Source organism: Panthera onca, chromosome A1 (assembly GCF_046562875.1).
Source record: "Panthera onca isolate mPanOnc1 chromosome A1, mPanOnc1 haplotype 2, whole genome shotgun sequence".
Taxonomy (NCBI): Eukaryota; Metazoa; Chordata; class Mammalia; order Carnivora; family Felidae; genus Panthera; species Panthera onca.
In genome coordinates, this window is record NC_138339.1 from 61130167 (window position 1) to 61150276 (window position 20110).

The following is a 20110-nucleotide window of genomic DNA, read 5'->3' on the forward strand; positions in this document are numbered from 1 at the left end:
TCCTGCAGATTAAGATCAACCAAATGAGTATTCATAATTTAAAAAATAGTGAGCACACAAATAATGAAACAAGACATCATGAATGAGCATTGAGAGAAACAATAAATTGTATATTCGATTTGGACCTCCCAGAGGACTTAAGATATTATAATTGGATAGGAATGTAAAATAATTCTGTATGAAATGTGTAAAGAAATAAAAAAATAGAATCACAAATGAGCAAAAAAGAATATGAAAAATGACCAGACTGAAGAAGACTCAAGTAAAATCTTTATTATTGAAGACAAATTTTTGTGACCTGAAATTTAATGAATGCATTGAACAGTAAGTTAGATCTAGCTGAGAAAAGAATTCTCAAATTGGCAGTTAGGTTTGAAGAAATTTTCAAGAATGTGGAGAAACCAGGAAAGCGAGAAAATTAAAAGAGAAATTAAAGGATGGGATGAAAGTTCAGGATATCAAATTCAGTCCCAGAAAAACAGAATAGAGAAGATGGAACAGAGGCAATAACTGAAGATACTCTTGTCTGAGAGTTTTTCTGAACGAAGACATGAATCAGTATAGCAAACCCAACGTTTATCAGCCAAAACCAAAAAACAGCATTTTAGTCAGACTACATAGTCCCAAAGACAGAAAATCTCAAAAGCTGCTTGAAAAGTATGAAATAGACTGATAAACTCACTTCTCAACAGTAAAAATGTAAGCCAGAAGATGGTAGAATATTATTTTTTAAAAATTGTGCCAAAATAACAACAATCCTGTAATTACATGTTAGCTGAAGTATCTTTCAAGAACAAGGATGAACAAAAGACATTTTCTACCAGTAGAAAACCAGAAATGTTTTCTACCAATAAATCTTTGCTGAAGTTCTTCATTAAAAGTTTTCATCAGCAAAATGAAAAAGTAACCTACCCAATGGGAGAAAATATCTGCAAACATATATCTGATGAAAGGTTAATATCCAAAATATGTAAAGAACTAATATAACTCAGCAACAACAGGTACATCAAAAGGCATTCAACATCACTAAACATCAGGGAAAAGCAAATCAATGAGAGACCACCTCACACCTGTTAGAATGGCTTTTATCCAAAAGACAAGAGAAAACAAGTGTTGACAAAGATGTGAAGAAAAGGCAACCATTGTACACTGTCAGTGGGAATGTAAATTGGTGCAGCCGCTATATGGAAAACAGATGGTAGTTCTCAAAAAATTAAAGATCAAGCTACGATATGATCCAGCAGTTCTACTTCTGTGTATTTACTCCAAGAAAACAAAAACACTAACTTGAAAAGATAATCTACACCCCTGTGTCTATTGCAGCTTTGTTTATGGTAGCCAGGACATGAAAGCAATCTAAATGTCCATTGATGGATGAATGGAGAAAAACTGTGGGTGTGTGTGGGTGTGTGTGTGTGTGTGTGTGTGTGTGTGTGTATATATGTATGTGTGTGTGTGTGTGTATATATATATATATATATATATATATATATATATATATATAATGGAATATTATTCAGCCATAAAAAGGAAAGAAATCTTGTCATTTGTGACAGCAAAGATGGATCTTGAGGGCATTATGCTAAATGAAATAAGTCAGAGAAAGATTAATAACCATATGATCGCACTTATACATAGAATCTGGAAGTAAAACATAACAAAAAACTGAACTTACAGATACAGAGAACAGAGTGGTGATTGTCCAGAGGAGGGAGTGGGGAGTGGGCAAAAAGGGTAAAGGTGGTCAAAAGATAGAAACTTGCAGTTAAAAAATAAATGTCATGGGGATGTAATGAACAGCATGATGACTATAGTTAATAGTACTGTTAGTTAATAGTACTGTATAGTTAATAGTACTTGCAACTTTTGGGGCCAGTAAAATCTTTAAAGTCCTCACCATAAAAAAAAGTTGGTGACTATGTGAGGTGATGGATGTTAACTAGACTTACTGTGGTAATCATTTCCTAATATATATAAATATCAAATCATGTTTTACACTTGTAACTGATATGTCAATTGTATCTCAGTTTTTAAAAGTTGAGCAAGTTATTTGTATATAAAGCAAGTCTTAACAAATTTCAGTCACATAGCATCAGAGTCCACATTGTTACTAACTTGCAATTAAAACTAATGGCGAAAATAATAATAAATGAACTCTATACACTTGGGTATCTTCTAAGGCACATGAGATACCATGTTAATCCCAGTAAATTGGCAAAAGTAGCAAATCATATAGGAGAATGTAGATCAAAGGGAATTCTTATATACTTGTGGTAGGAGTATAAAGTAAATCAATCAGAAATGGAATGGAAATCAATTTGGTGTTATTTTGCTAAGTGGAACATTTGAATCCCTGCTGACTTGGCCCTTCCACTCTTAGGTATGTCCTCTAGAAAATCTCTTCCACACAAGAGGACATGTGTGAAAATATTCGTAGTCTAATTGTTCCTAAGGACACAAAGTGGAAACAGCTCAAATACCCATAACCATTAAAATGAATAAACAGATCATAATGGTTACACAATAGAGTAATATGTAACAGTAAAATGGAATGAAGTACAGGTATACTTATGATGAATTTCAGAGATAGGATAGGTGGTGAAATAAAGCAATTTTCATCATCAATTTTCAGGAAACTGTATATAGTATGAGACACTTAAAGCCCCAAACAAGTGAGACTAAAAATATATTGTTTTAGGAATATATGCCTAAGTGGTAAAATGAGAAAAAAAATTCAAGAGAATAATAAGAATATATTCTTATATATATATATTCTTATATATATATATTCTTATATAATAAGCACCAAATACAGGATCATGGTTACCTCTCGGGTGGCAGGTAAGGGGATAAGCTAGGGGAGGAGTATGAAGGTAGGTGTGACTGTATTGGTAAAGCCTTGGTTCTTAAGTTGGATAGGGAGTTCACTGGTGTTTGTTTTATTATACTTCATATCCATTACATATAGCTTCAGATATAGCAAATATTATATTACAATGTAAAAAAATTCAGATGTAAAATCAAATACCTGTTTTCCTACAAAAGGATACCAAATGAAAATATAGCTGTTCTGAGATATATGAATGGAATTAATGTCAATGTAATAATTTATTGATATTAAATAGGTGTATCTAGTGAATGAAGTCAGACCTGATTCTTGATTAATATAAATTCAGAGTTTTTATCATAAGATATACTATGTGTTTTTAATAATAATTCAGTGTCTAATGCTCAATACATAGAAAATTTTTAACATTTGTTTCCTTGCTGCTTTTTTTTTTTTTTTTTTTTTTTTTTTTGGTAAAAAGGCAGTGGGGTGGGGCACCTGGGTGGCTCAGTCAGTTAAGCAGGGTTCCAGGCCTGCATTGGGCTCTGCGCTGACAGCTCAGAGCCTGGAGCCTGCTTCAGATTCTCCGTCTCCTCTCTCTGCCCCTTCCCCACGGACACTCTGTCTCTCTCTGTCTCTAGAAAATAAATAAATGGTAAAAAAAAAAAAAAAAATAAGAAAAACAAAAAGTCAGTGGGAAGGAATCTACTTTCAAAGATATCTCTGGTCTACTTAAAAATAATTGTTTTGTATTACAAAAAAATGCCTAATGTGGCTCTAGTTTATACTGTTGTATGTAGCGGTATTCAATTTCTTTTGTGCAGACTAAACACTTCAGTTAGTGTTGAACAAAGAAAATTATATGCTCTCGTTATGTGTGCTTTAATTTAGATGCTTAATGGCTTTTAATGTTACAAAATAAGTTTATTATTATATTATGATCTCATTTGTATTATATTGTCTTGCTCTTCCATATTTGTGGTGATATGGTCATGGTTTACAAAAACAATAATCCCTAAGAAATAGGTCATTAACAGTAGTTAACGATTACTTGTGATCTATGGTAATGACTGATTTCTTTGGGATTATTGCAGTTATAAACCATAATTACAGATTATTACAGCAATAATTATTTTGTTAAAGGAAAAAATGTTCTTTGCTTGAACAGCTGCTAAAACAAGTGCCCTGAACATTTCAGAATAAATAGAAAAATGGAAAATTATAATGGAAATTTAGTCTCATTATAAAGATGATATTCAAAACAAATGTGTAGATATGAAACTTGTTTATTGGATATTTAAATTTCTAAATGTAATTTCGATTTACGGATTTACATGGTTCTTTAAACTTTGTGGACAGAATTCTGTAACCAAAGTACCATTTATTATTTTGAATACTGTCAGTCTAAAATTGTTGAGGTTTAGGGAAAGGATGTGTATGAGAAATACTACTTCTCAGTTAAATATGAAAATTATGTTTGATAGCTTAAAAATAATGCCTTTATATTCCATTGTTGATTTCTATCACTAATCCTAATTTATTCAGGCAGTGGTTGTTAAGTTTCTAAGGTTAAGAAATGCCTGCTTTGCTGTTTGTTGTATAATAGAAGTCACTGTTTCCAAAAACAAGGAGAGTAAATAAACATTTTATTTTTCCTCTGAATAAACAAACCTCCATTCAGAATTTACCATAATTTCAGAAAAAAAAAAATGCTCACAATTGATCTCATGCTATTTCTGCATAGCATTTTTTGATATACAAGCCTTAATTTCAAAGTCACAGAATAAAAGGAATTAAAAAATAAAAAACTTAAATTTGAGAAATTCATGTCCTGTATTTAGTATCTTTTATTTTTCTATTATTGGACAGTGATACTCATCAGCTGCACTGAAGAAATCATTTTTCCCCGTTATCTGTCTCTCACTAGGTTCAATCCTTTGGGCATGGATTCTCTCCCTTTTCACACACACCTATTTAGTTATATCCCTATAGCAGAACATGCCACATAGGAAAGTACATGAATGTGTTTTACTTGGAATATTTTTTTTTTACTTTACAGTGTTTTTGTGTTTGTTTTACAAATGGCATTAAGAAAGTATATATGGCTAATGGTAACTAGCTTTAATTGCAATAAGCCTCTTTGGCAGAGAGGAAAAGCTCTTAAAAATTGTGTGACTTAATTTTCTTGAGCAGCTTCTAAAGTAAAACTCAGAAGAACATATAAATGTAGCATTGGTATGTTTTGGTTTTTGTAGGTTTGGTATAGAAGAACTAAAAAGGGGATGGCTATTTTTATAATCATAATAATAGTAATAACAGCCAGTATGTACTGAGCATTTATAGTGAATATTATTATGACCACTTTTTATGAAAAATATTATTTAGTGTTTGTCACAAGCCTGAGAGCCAGGTGTAAGTATCACCCTCATATTTATAGATGAGGGCATTAAATCCAAGTGAAATTAAGTAACTACCTTATTGATAGTAGAGGCAGGATTTTAACTCAGCCTGTGCTCTTGGTAGCCTAAAATGTACTGCCTTCATTTTTTAATGTTGATATTTCAACAGAGAGATATAAAAATTACATGCATGAGGAATTCTTTGACTATTTTCAAATAGGCTTGTTTTTATCAAGAGCTAATAAGCAGATGTTTCTGAGTTTACATTAGTGATAAGCCCCCAAAATAAGTTTGCTTATTTTAAGTTTAACTATTCAACACATACTTATTTCATGTGTCACATATACTTGGTTTTATTGCGGGCAGTTTGGGAATCAAAGGAAGTATGAAAGACCCTAGACATGATCCCAAAAGCAGATGCAGTCTCATCTGTGATTAAAATTTGGAGACAGAAAAAACTCAGGATTAGGAATTAAAATGTGTTAAATAAAAACTCGAGAGATTCTTGGCTCATAAGATATTATTGGATCATTGTGGTCCAGCTAATTGTCAACGGTGGTGTTTGAGTATTCCCTTTCATCGATCTTGAGAGGAAGTAGTATCTCCTAATGGTATGAGAATGAACTCTTGGAACTCCATTGTCTGTATGGGAATCATAGCTCCGCAGTACTTAATGGGAATATTTGTGACATTAAATGGATATAAATATAGGTAATAGATAATGTTTAAAATATCGCCTAGTGCATGGAAAATACCATGTAAATGTTTGCTATTATTTTTAGTAATAGTCAAGCTTGCTTTAAGAAAAACCAGTATCTAGGGACGCCTGGGTGGCTCAGTCGGTTGAGCCTCCGACTTCGGCTCAGGTCATGATCTTGTGGTTTGTGGGTTTGAGCCCCACATTGGGCTCTGCGCTGACAGCTTAGAGCCTGGAGCCTGCTTCAGATTGTGTCTCCCTCTCTCTGCCCCACCCCCACTCATACTCTCTTTCTCTCTCTCTCAGAAAATGAATAAACATTTAAAAAAAGAAAAAAAAAAGAAAAACAAGTATCTATGGGGTGCCTGGGTGGCTCAGTCGGTTGAGTATCTGACTCTTGATTTCAGCTCAGATCATGATCCCAGAGTCATAAGATTGAGTCCTGTGTCAGACTCTGCACTGAGCCCCACTCTGCCTCTCTCCTGTTCGTGCTCTGTCTCTCAAATAAAAACCAAATAAATAAAAATGAATAAATAAATGAAAAACCAGTCTCTGAATATCTAAATTGATAAAACATATAAAGAAGGTTATTATTTATACTTAAATAATATTTTTCATTTTGAAAAAATTTGCAATAGGATATTTTTTAAATAATGACTCCCATTGGGTAGGTAAATTATTGCACTGTACTCACCAAAAATTATGCTTGCAGTGTTTCAGATTCACATCCATTACTCAAAATGCGTATGTCCCATGCACAGTTGCAGCATAATCTATTAATAATGACCTCTGTAAGATTCTGAGAAATATAGTCAAATCTCCTTATTTGGAATTTGTGATCTATAACATTGCTGTTAACACTGAATTAGCAAATATTAAACTATTGTTTCTAGGGTAGATACAGGGTTAGGTTCCTGCAGCCCCTGGTCACAACATTTTCGTCGGCTGATGAACATATAACCTTGTTTTATATGTGTTCCTGTTTTAAAACACCTTGTTTAATGTATATTGTTGATTCATTAACATTGTACTCATAGCCATAGCGCTCATGCCTGAATGAAGCTTATCTAACACATATATTTTCTCTATGAGGCACATTAACAGACTTTTTTCACATAGGACCGCCATGTGGCACTTCACTACTCTTGGGCAGTATTTTAAATAGTAAAATCACCAACAGAAAGCACAAATTTGAGTATAAAAAAATTGGGCACCAAAAAGACCATGAAAGAATACTTACTTGTTTATAGTATGAAAGATGAAACAAGAAAGCAGAGTATTGCTTTGTTTTACCTAAGCTTGGAATGTACACATTGGGCAGCTTAGATTTTGTTGTTGTCCACTTACACATGAATGGTCACAAGTATTTTTGGAGTTACAAATAAACTTTACCAAGTTGACAAATTTTTAGATAAGAGAATCTGCAAATGAAGAAGATAGACTTTATTACATCTTGGATTGAGTATGCTTTGAGAAGAAATTGCTTTTGTCTTGTTTAAGCAATAAAAGTATAATTACCATTAACATTCATTTTTAGTAAGGACTCTACATTTTAATGTTTACTAAATTGATAATAAAATGTTAACTTGTTCTTGCCTGTTTCATGATATCTTTTCTATGTAATGATTTCTTTTTCTTTTTTTTTTTTTATGTAATGATTTCTTAATTCAGTAACCCATGTCTGTTGGTAACTTACAACGTGTCAGCACTGCTTTAGGCTCTGGAAGTGCAATAGACAAAAAAATAAATAAATAAAAATTAAAAAAAAATCACAGTTATCATGCAGTTGATATTCTGTTGGAATAGACAGGTAACAAAGCAAGACGAATACCTAAGATATATTAGAAAGTGATAAGTACTAAAAATAAAACCAATGAAGCAGAGAAGAAGGGTATGAAATGTTGGCAGATTATGTTCTGGTTATCACTTACCAAAACTTAGTAGTTTATCAAATAATGGTCATTTTGTTATTATCTCTCAGTGTTCTCTGGTATTCATAAGTCTTAGCTGGATGATTCTCATTTGGGATCTTTCAGGCATTGTAATCAGATGACAGCTGGCATTGTAGTCACCTGAATGATTCTTTACTCACAAGTCTGGTATCTGGGCTGGAATGTTTGGTGAATAGTCTCTCACTGGCATTTTTCTCTCTGCATTGCTAGCTTGGGCCTCTTAATAGTATGATGTTCTCAGGGTATGTGGTCTTTTTACATGGTGATTGGCTTCCCCAGTGTGAACATTCCCTAAGAGACTGGAAGAAGCTGTTGGTTCTTGTAAAGACTAATCCCAGCACTGGAATAATGTCACTTCCACCATTTTCTTTTGGTCAAAGCAGTCACAATCCAGCATACACTTATAAAGAATTGGAAGAATAAACTCCACTTTTTGATGGCTTGTGCATACATGGAGAGAAGGAATTGATGATGGTTGTCTGGAAGGTGTGCTACTTACAGTAGGTATTAAAAGTTGATAGCGTGGCTACGGAAGGCCTTACTGAGAAGGTGACTTCAAAGTGAGGCTGGTCAACGTGGTTGTATCTTTCTCTAGTTATATTAAGCTGTGTAAGTATAGGCAAAGACTAGGTAGGGAATTGGATTTAAACAGTCATGGGTTTGTAAGATGAGTGTGTCAGAGCAAGAGAGGAATTGAAGTGGTATAAGGCATAGATTATTAACGATTGAGCAAAGAACTGAAGCTAAGTAAGCAGGGTAGAGAAGACATGAAGTTTGTAAGAGACTGAATAAATGGCAGATCCCAAAAAACTAGTACAACTAATAAGAGATTAGCAAAGTTGCAGGATATAAGATCAGTAAACAAAAGTCAATAACATGTCTATATATTACCAATTAATCAAAAATGAAGATAAGTTCAGGTAAAATAGCATCAAAAAAGAACAAATTACATAGGCATAAGTTTAAAAAAAGGGTTAGACTTACATACCAACCACTATAAAGCATTGTTGAAAGAAATTAAAGATCTGACTATGTGGAAAGACACCTGTGGTCATGGATCACAAGACTTGATATTGGTAAGATGGCAGTACTCCCCAAATTGACCTATAGATTCAGCACAATCTTTGTTAAAATCCCAGCTGGCCTCAGTGCAAGAATTGACGTGCTGATCCTTAAATTCATAAGGGAATCCAGAAGACCCAGAATATTCAAAATTAGCTTGAAAAAGAGTGAAGTATAAGGACTTACACATCTTGATTTCAAAATTTATTAAAAAGGAAATGTAGTCAATACAGTGTGGAATTGGCATAAAGATAGACACTAGAATAGTGAAATATAATTGAGAGTCCAGGTATAAATCCTTCAATGTATAATGAATTGCTCTTTGACAAGAGTGGCAAATTCAATTCAATGACAAAAGAATAGTTTATTTGACAAATGGTGCTGGGACAATTGGATACTACATGCAAAGAATAAGACTAATATCTCCCACCATATACAAGAATTAAGTAAAAATAAATCATAGGCCTAAATGTAAGAGTTAAAGCTATGAAACTCAGAAGAAAACATAGGAGTAAATCTTCATGACTTTGGGTTGGGCAGTGGTTTCTTAAATGTGACACCAAAAGCTGAAGTAACAAAAGAAAAATTCAAAATTTTGACATCAGAATTAAAAATCTCAGAATGTTTCAAAGGATACCATCAAGAAAGTGAAAACACAACCCAGAGAATGGGAGGAAATATTTGCAAATTTCATATCTGATGAGGGACTTGTATCTATAATATATAAAGAACCCTTACAGCTCAATAATAAAAAAAGATAAACAGCTCAATTTAAAAATGAGCAAAGGATTTAAACAGACCTTTCTCCAAAGAAGACATGCAAGTGGCTGGTAAGCAGATGTGAGGATGGTCAACATCATTAGTCATCAGGAAAGGATATATTAAAATTACAAGATACCATTTCACACTCACTAGGATGGGTATAATAAAAAAGATAATAACAAGTGTTGATAGGATTTGGACCTTCATATATTGCTGGTGGTAATGCGGGTTTAGAAAGCAGTTTGGCCATTCCTTAAAATGTTAAAAATATATGTATCATGTGACTCAGTAATTCCATTTCTAGGTATACCCAAGAGAAATTATCCACATAAAGGATGTGCACAAATATTCAAAGCAGCATTATTTTTTTAAGTATTTAAACTCTAGTTAGATGATATACAGTGTAATTTTAGTTTCAGGTATACAATATAGTGTTTCCACATTTACATACAACATCCGGTGCTCATCACAACAAGTGTATTCCTTAATCCCATCACCTATTTCACCCACCGCCCACCCACCTCTGCTCTAGTAAATACCAGTTCTCTGTAGTTGAGTCTGTTTCTTGGTTTGCCTGTCTTTTTTCCCCCCTTTTGTTCATTTGTTTCTTAAATCCCACATGAGTGAAATCGTGGTATTTGACTGACTTATATTTTACTTAGCATAATACTCTGTAGCTCCATTCATGTCCCTGCAGATGCCAACATTTCATTTTTTATGGCTGAGTAATATTCCATTTTGTGTGTGTGTGTGTGTGTGTGTGTGTGTGTGTGTATATGATATATATACAGATCTATCTATATATATAGATATCTCTATATCTATCTATCTATCTATCTATCTATATATATCATGGACAAGACACTGGGCTGTTTCTATAAATAACATTATTTTTAAAGTCAAAAGGTAGAAACAGTCCAAATGCCCATCAGCTGATGTATAGATGAATAAAATGTGCTATGTCCAACAATGGAATTTTTTAAAAATATGGTTGATACACAGTGTTATATTAGTTCCAGGTATACAACATAGTGATTCACCTTTTCTATACATTATGGTATCCTTACCACAAGTGTAGTTACCATCTGTCACCATACAATACTATGGTAGTATCATTGACTGTAATCCCTATGTTGTGCCTTTTGTTTCCATGACTTATTCATTTCATAACTGGAAGCTTCTATTTCCCCCTCCCATTCACCCATCTTGCTTGTCCTTCAACACCCCCCACCCCACCCCACCGGCAACCATAAGTTCAAACAATGGAATGTTGTTTGGCTATAAAAAATGAAGTACCAATACAAACTACAACATGGATGATCTTTGAACACATTATGCTAAGTGAAAAAGACAGTTACAAAAGCTACATGTTATATGATTTGTTGACATGAAATGTCCAGAATGGGAAAAATCTGAGGAGACATAAAGTAGATTAGTAGTTGCTTAGGGATGGGGGTGAATTGAGGGGTATGGAGTGGAATTTCTTTGGTGAGAGATGAAATGTTCTAAAATTAGGTTGTGGTGGTGGTTGTACAACCCTGTGAATTTACTTAAAAACAATGACTTTTATAAGTGGATGAATTGTATGGTATGTGAATTATATATTTCAGTAAAGTTGTTAAAGAAAGTGATAGGTTCATCTGTTGGAGATTCCCAGTAGAATGAAGGATTGTTAGTGTTGGAAGATTCATCTTTGTATATGTTGAAGCCACTACTGATTATAATAGAAGTCTTGTTGGAAAGAGTGACAGCAAGCCAGGAATGAACACCTTCAAAAAGTAAGGGAAAATAACCTGAGGGAGAGTAGATCATTGCAGCCAGAAAGGATATTTGGTAATATAGTTTGATGACATAAGATGTCAGCTGAGTGCTTTTGATGGAGGGAGAATATTTTGGAAATAGACATCAGGAATATCAAGAACACCTCCATGTTGTAGGCCTGAGATACAAGAAGTGTGGAAGAGAGATCACTTGAGAGGACCCACAGAAGTAGGGTCATCAGGGGATAGCATGTGTTACTAATAGACTTTTATGTTAATCATAAAACAATTTTGAGTACATAGGCAACTTTCTTAGTACCTTCAGCTTCCTAGATGGGCTTTTTGTTCTGTTACTTTTAAAAAAATTAATTATGTGTATCTTGAGGCTTGAGTCTGTTTTATGAATTATTTCATCAAATTAGTGTTTTTGTCTCCTATTGAATCTGTTTCACATTGTTTATGTCCCAGCCTGCATAATTGGGTCTATTCTGATTTATTCATTGTCGTTTTATAATACAATAGGGGATGTGGATATTTGCCAGGCTATATTTCTAACTTACAGGAAGTTTGTCACCTCAATAGGCTGATGTCTCTCTTGAAGTTAGAGGGAATTAATCAGTTATAGAGTAATGATGGCTAGTATTCACAGAAATATAGAAAGAATGTGCTCTTTTTCTACATGAATTTATCTTTCCTAAGTCTTCCAACAGGCAAAGACATCCATAAGACTATTCAAGTTAATACCCTTGAACTTTAGTTCACTTGAGAAGATTTCTCAATACAGGAACATAATTGATTTGTTTCTCAATACAGGAACATATTTGATTTTGGTATTATGCAATAACCTGGTCAACTTTGAAGAATCAGTCCCTAAGAATAGCACAAAATTTCTTTTTAGCAAGATAACTGGTATGTTGTTAATTGTTCATAAAGGTCTTGAGAATTTTGGAGAATCTGATACATGGATCAGTGCTTCTAAGTTGTAAAATGATATATGCCTTAAATAAAAATCATTCAATAAGTACCTCCATTTCTGAATTACTCAATTTTGTGAAAACTGTAGATGCCATGCATGCCACTGTTATAGTTAGTTAAGCCCTTGCTAGTATTGCCCGTGAAGTTAATTTTGTTGTCAGACTATGTGATCTGAATGGTGACAATCTTGGATTTTAAAAAATTATGCATAAAATACAACAGTCTTGTATTTTAAAAAGTTATGCACAAAATACAAAGGCGATAAATTTATTACCATCTATTAGGTTCAAACAGGGACAGTACTAAAAATGATCAGGCTGGTATTATCAACATTGACCATGTTTGGTCAGTGACCAGAAAAGATGTTGGTCTGTGGATTATATTAGTACTTACTTACAGCCCTGGTTCTACACATTACTTTAGGTGTTTTGTTAGTTCAATTTAATTTTAATTGTAAGTCTTCATGGTAGACATTATTTTCTCCATTTTTCAAATGAAAACCCTAATGTGTAAAGGGGTAAGTAACTTACGCAAGATCACATAACAAATTGTTTGAGCTGGGATTTTGAACATAACTTTAGCTCTGTAAAATCTGTAATTTTTACTGTTATGCTGCCTTGATAAACTTAAAACTTACTCCACTCTCTGTCAAGGACTGAGTTCACAGTAGTTTATCATTTGTTTGGAAGAATAGATCACTTTGCCAATTTCAGAATTTTCTGCAATATAAACATTGTTTCTATCAGTACCTCCTAAACATTTCTCTTTCCTGTTATGTTTTAGGACGTCTTGCATGGCTGGTATACTTAGTTGGGACAGTTGTTGGGGGAAGGTTAACCTATACCAGTACAGATGAACATGATGCTATGGATGGAGAATTATCCTGTCGGTAAGTGATGGCCATAAAACTTACAGAAATTTACTAAGTAGTTAAGAAATTTAGTTATTATTGAACTGGAATTATAAGATAAAACATTTTGTACTTGGCCATTTGAGGAAGGTATTATTTTCTTTTTTACTGGTGTGAAAACTAATAGAGGTTAGAGGTTAAGTGATTTGTAGAAGTCAAATCTCTAATAAGTGTTATAGTCACATATACTTTAAACTTGCGTCTAAATAGTGTTTAGACTTGCGTCTAAATGAAGGTTTAAGTTGCTTTTTATTTCTTAGGATCTGACAAAGCTTGCTAAATTGGTGTGTATTGGGTGGTGGCAAAATTGGGGTGATATACGTGTGGTCAAAAAGCAGTGGATAGTCAGTTACCCAATACAAGCTTTGTTTGTGATTGTTGACTAGATTTTCCACCTCATGACTATAGCCTTAATAAGAAGCAATGAATTACTTGCCTTAACACTGAGGAAAATTCCTACATGTGAATAATACACGTGAGTTGGTTTTCTATATATTTTAATTTACTTTTTAATAAAATCTTTCTTTATAACAAAGTCGTATGTGTTTTTATTGGACACTTAAATATTTCAAATAAAAAGAAAAGTCATAGATTAATTTGAAGGTAACTATTACTGTCATTTTGCTAAAGACCTTTGAATTTTTTAAATTAATGCTTGAGGGTATATGTACATTTCATGTGTCTTTTCCAACATTTTTTAAACAAAAATTATACTAGAATACTGTTTTGTAAACTAAAATGGGGACAAAAATACCTAATTCATTTTGGGCTATTATAAGGATTAAATGAGTTAATATTTTTAAGATGCTGAGAACAATGTCTGGCAAATGGTAAGTGCTATATTACCAAATGCCATCTGCTCCACCCCCGCCCCACAAACACTTCTCTTTTTAAAAAATCAAGCATAATATTGTGATTTTACCTAGACATTAAATATTCTAAGCTGTTCCTTAATTTAAACATACCCTGGTCTTGGGAATTTTAGGTTGTTTCCCAATTTTTCTTCAATGTAAACTGCTTTGAGGTGAATATTCTTTTAGATCAAAATAATTTCATTAGAGTTAATTCCTAAAGGCTGTAGAGTTGGTGGAATGGTCTATAGCATGTTAAAGAGTTTCAATACTAGTTTATTCTCTGAACTCAAAGGCTTTGAGAGTTAACCATATTTTCTGCAGTTGAACCCTAGATAATAGGATTATCTTTCCCAGATAACAGCAAATATCTTGTGTTAATTTTGTATTGCTTTGGTTACAAGTGATGTCAAACATTCTTTTCCATTCCTACTTTTCCCAATTGTATTTTCTCTGTGATTTTTAAATATGTATAGATTGTACCATTTAGCTAGTTTTCTTTTGTGATTATCTTTCCTAGTTTGTTTATAAGAACTCAGTATATATCAAAGATCTTAATATTTTGCTATTTATTTTGAAAATGTTTTCTCCATGTTTTTAATTTGTTTTAGAAATTTCTTTCTTACTGGATTTAAATATTTATGTGTTCAGATCTATGAAATTTTCCCTTCATATTTTCTTTTTTTTTTTTTTTCAATTTTTTTAACATTTATTTATTTTTGACACAGAGAGAGACAGAGCATGAACGGGGGAGGGTCAGAGAGAGGGAGACACAGAATTGAAACAGGCTCCAGGCTCTGAGCTGTCAGCACAGAGCCCGATGCGGGGCTCGAACTCACAGACCGCAAGATCATGACCTGAGCCGAAGTCGGCCGCTTAACCGACTGAGCCACCCAGGCGCCCCACCCTTCATATTTTCTCCATTGTTCATGCTTAGAAAATTGTTCCACACCTGGATAATAAAAATACTCACCTATGTTTTTTCCTAGTTTTTTTATGGTTTCAGTTTTTTATATTTAATTCTTAATATATTTGACATTTGTCTTATATACTTTCTCCAGAGTTTACATAGTGTTAACCAATTAATGTGAACCTCATCCTTCACACATTTGAAATGCTGCTTATATCTTTACATGAAAATTTTAGGTCTTTTTCTAGGCTTTTCATTCTTTTCCACTGATCTTGGAAGTCTGTTTTCCTCAGTGTAGAATAGAAATATAAGGCAAGTAATTCATTGCTTCTTACTAAGGCTACGGTCATGAGGTGAAAAATCTTGTCAACAATCATAAACAAAGCTTCTATTGGACAATTGACTATCCATTGCTTTTTGCCCAGATGTATGTCACCCCAGTTTTGCCACCACCCAGTGGCAAAGTTCTTAAAATTACTATACCTGGTTGTGGCACTCTCCTTCCTTACTAATCTTAAATATATTCCTAAGTGTTTAATAAATTTGTTGCCATTTTGAATAGAAAATTTCTCTTCATTCCATATTCTTTTCTACCTTTAAACTACCCCTTTGCAGTGAAACTGGAGTCTGAATGGAACACAAATATTTTCAGCTTTTCTAAGATTCATTATTTCCAATATAGAATAACTTTAAAATATGAATTGGGGCATTCTTAAAATGCTTTGGTTAATTTTAAACAAAGTGAATAATTTGCCTCCGTGCTGTCTTTTAATATAACATTACATGTTTAATAAAGTGGAAAGTAAGTATACTTTTTGCTATAGTTTGATTTTTTAAAAGTTTTCATCATCAAGCAGAGAAGTACCCACTGGCATTATTTTCCTGAGAAATATATAACAGGAAATGAACAAAAGCAGGTATATTTGCCAAGGAAATAAACAAAAGCAGGTGTATATTTGCCAAGTAGAAAATTTTAATTTTTTCTTTAAGCAACAAATATATTTAACTTTAATATTTGATTTGCGTTTTAGCCGTTCCCTAGAAAACAAAGCATTAGGTGAAGATTATGGTCTAAGGTTTTATTGAAGAGTGGGGAGAAAGGTGCATTTTCAAGGAAGGAAAAATGAAGGAAAAGAAAAATTGAGAGAATAGGAGAAAACAAATACAGTCAATAATCCTCATCCACAGATTCCAGTTTTGCAAATTTGTGTACTTGCTAAAGTTTATTTGTAACCCCAAAACCAACACTTCTGGTGCTACTGCAGTCGTTTTTGGATATGTATGTGCGTGGAAGTTTGAGTTGCCTGATACCCATTTTCCCAGCTTTGCCTTCTTATTTCATACTCTAATACTGTAAATAAGTGTCCTTTACATTGTCTGTTTAGTGCCATATTTCTCACGTTTTTGTGCTTTTTGTTGGTGGTTTTACTATTTACAATGGTCCCCATTGTAGTGCTGAAGTGCTGTCTGATGTTCCTAAGCACAACAAAAAAGCTGTAAAGTACCTTACAGAAAAGATACGTATATTAAGTAAGCCTCATTCAGGTCCAAGTTGTGCTATTAGCTGTGAGTTCAATGTTAATGATCAACAATACATATTAATAAATAAGATGTCTTTAAAGAGAAACACACATAAAACAAGGTTATTTGTTAGATTGGTTAATGAAAACATTGTAACCAGTGTTCCTCAGGAACCTAACCCTGTATTTCCTCTGGGAGCACAGTGGTTCAGTATTGACTAATACAGTTTTCATAATGCCTTTTGAGAACATGACTACCATGAATAATGAGAATCAAGTGTATAAGATGGTACATTACAGACCTTGTTGCTTGCTGTTACAGGAGTTTTTCCCAGAGACCACATGGACCAATGTGTTTCAAAACAGTTCATGGTGGTGGCAGGATGGGGGTCTAAGGGCAAGGCATTTTTCTGTCTGCTTATTTCTGTGTCCCGTTTCTTACTAGTTAGTGTCTACTCCCGGGGTGCTCAACCTTTTCATACTTCATAGTTGTGTTCCCTGGCCTCTTTGAGGTATCGCTGGGGAAGCCAGAGCTTCTGTTGGTCCTGTTGGGGTGGGAGGTAGGGGCTGGAGCTGTCCTAGGCCTTACCTCTTCCCCGGGTAAAGATTTACAACTGCAGGAAGTGTGTGAATCTTACTGGAGTCAAAAGACAAGTGGTTGAGGCCAGGGATGGGGTGAGAGGTAGTGGTGAGGTTGGTGTATATGTAAACAGGGCTAAGCAGATTCAAGATCAAGGTGGGGCATAGAAAAAATATAAATATCTGTTTTGAAATGTTGAGATTTTAAATTAAATAAGAATGTGGTTATATGTAGAATTTTAAAATATCAATTTCATATGAAGAAGTTCCAAGTAACTGGAACTGTGATACTGTTGCCTTCTGTGTATTGTTACATGATACCTTTTTAACTCCTGGGGGAACAATACCAAATTAGAAGACCGTGAAGCTTCTGCCGGAAACCTATATGCTATTTTATCAGGAAAAGGTTAATATTCACAAAAGCTCCCAATATTGTGATAATTATAATTAAAACATGTTACTTTAACATATTTAAATATGCTACTTTAACTTGGCAAATAAATATATTTGTGCTCAGGCCATGCAATTCTAATTAAATAAAGATAATTTTATAGTCATTTCCGTTTCATTCCTCATTACCAGAACGTAACCCTCTTGAGTGATTACCCAGAGACTGTGTTTTATTCATCCTGTGTCTTCTCAGTTTGCTCGTGCTAATAGAGCGACTGCTGCTTTTAGGCTTATTCTTCTCAGTTACCCCCCCCCCCCCCCCCCCATCTCTCCTCACTTCTCTGGCCTGTTCTTCTCCAAGTCATCCCTCATTACTCATGAAACCTCTGGCAGCTAGCTCAGAGTCTTGTTCTCTCTCTCAGACTCTGCTGTCGTATGGATGACTTCAACTTCTTTCCCATTAGATCGTGGTGCTCTACTCTGTTCATAAGCTTCCAGTGGCTTCCTGTCACACACATGACAGATTCCAGAGTCCTTGCCAGGGCTCAGAGCCTCTTGTACTACTTCTCTGACTTCATTTCCTCCTCTTTCTCATTCAGCCCAACCACAAGGGCCTCCTTGCTATTTGAGTATTACCAATATGTTCTCACTTTAGGGCCTTTGCACTTCTCTGCTAGGAATGCTTTCTTCCAGATGTTTATAGGGTACTCCTTCACTTCAGTCAAGTAGGTCTATATGCAGCTGTCTCTTCCTCTGATTTCCCAGTCTATAATAACACCCTATCCTAGTTTAGTTTCTTCCTAGTCTTTATTACCCCTTATGTTTATTTGCTCATTCCACTAGTGTAAGGAAAGGAATAAGCTTTATCTGCTTTGTTCACCGTTGTATTTTTACCTCAACTGCCTGGCAAAACCTTAACCCTGAAGGAATTCAGAGTTTTCTCTAACCCGTTAAGTGATAACAAAAGAATTGCATACCTCTATACAGGTGCCATTTGTCAATCAGAATGCCAGTTTTCACCTCAGCTGAGCCCTCAGCATTGCTCAGTGATTCTGTGTTGTAGTCATTGTTATCTTCTAACTTCCAGATACCTGTTGAACTGTTTCACTTGCACGTTCTGTTTCACATTTGTCTTCAATTCAGTGGCTAACATTAAACTTCTCTCTTCTATCCACTCCCAGCCCTGACCTCTTCGCGTGTCTCCTTGCCATCCGCTCGATTGCCTAAGTCTGAATCCTGGAAGTTATTCTTAACTTTTCCTTTTTTCTCTCTCACCAGCATCCATGTAGTCTTCATTTTCAGATACTGTCAGCTCTACCTTCTAGTTATGCCCTTTAGTCCAGTTGTTTCTAGCCCCTGCTGTTGTAGTTCCTATCATCTTTCACCTGGATTCATGCTACAGTTTTAAGTGGACACCTTGCTTCCTCTCTGGCTTCCTGAATCTGAAGTACAGATCTGATTAGGTCGGTGCTTTGCTCAAACTCTGAGCAAAGTACTTGCCATTGCTACTGGGGTTAAAATCAACATGGCTCATCAGGTTCATAATCTGGCTCCTGCCTGTCTCATTAGCTTCATCTGACTGCTTTGTAGCCATATCGAACTTTCCTTAGCTCTGAACTGAGCCATGCCTTTTCTGCCCTCTCTGGATAGTTACACATGTTTTCTCCTTTCTCTCCACACATTCTTTCTTTGCCGTTTTCCATCCTAGAATGTTAAGAATCTTCCCCAATTTTTTTATACTGTTTATGATAGTACTTGTCATTCTTTAATTCCTTATTTTATGTCTTTCCCTGCATAGACGATAGGTTTCTGGAGGACTGAGAATATATATGTCTTGTTTACTTATATTCTGAACTCCTGATACACACCTGCCGCATAGTAGGCCCTCAGATATTTGTTGACTAAATGAATACTTATTTATTTGGATATCTAGGGGAATATTAACAACTGATTATCCAAAATTCATCTCTTTGAATTTGAAATGCTGTGCTTTATACTTGGATTGAAATTATTTAATGATATACTTGTCTTTTTATTCCCCCCATGCTCTTTACCAGAAATAATTTGACATAAAGGAAACAGTATGTGTAGGACAATAAAGTGAAACTGGAAGTGAATATTATATATATAATGCAAGTTTTATTCTTAAGCACTTTTAGAGGTAGCCACAGATCTTCGAAGGGCACTGTGGCAGAGGTTACTAGCTGTCCAGCATTTCTTCTTCCCTTCTTCTGCAGTAATAGAATACCTGATTCTTACAGTGGGTATGTGGCCACCTGAATAAAGACCAGATTTACTAGACTCTCTTGCAGCTAGGTATGGTTAAGTGATTGTGTTCTAGGCAGTCAGATGTAAGTGAATGTGGTGTGTGCCAGATGTGTGGACCTGTGGGGTGGAGCTAAAGAAGCCATCTTAGGCCACAAAGTGATTGTGTGAATGGAGGCAAATGTAACAACAAGATGTGAGGAACCTGAATCCCTGATGCACTGTGGAGGGCTAACTAGTCCTGGAGGACT

At 34.5% G+C, this 20110-nt stretch overlaps 1 protein-coding gene across 3 annotated transcripts in view; it reads left to right on the forward strand.

Moving 5' to 3' along the window:
* Positions 1 to 20110, forward strand: part of RANBP17 (RAN binding protein 17) — a 331490-nt gene that overhangs the window by 50306 nt on the left and 261074 nt on the right. For all 3 annotated transcript variants that reach the window (XM_060635017.3, XM_060635018.3, XM_060635019.3), the window contains one exon: positions 13218 to 13323. In XM_060635017.3, the coding sequence (XP_060491000.3) occupies positions 13218 to 13323 (106 nt within the window). The remainder of the gene's footprint in view (positions 1 to 13217; positions 13324 to 20110) is intronic.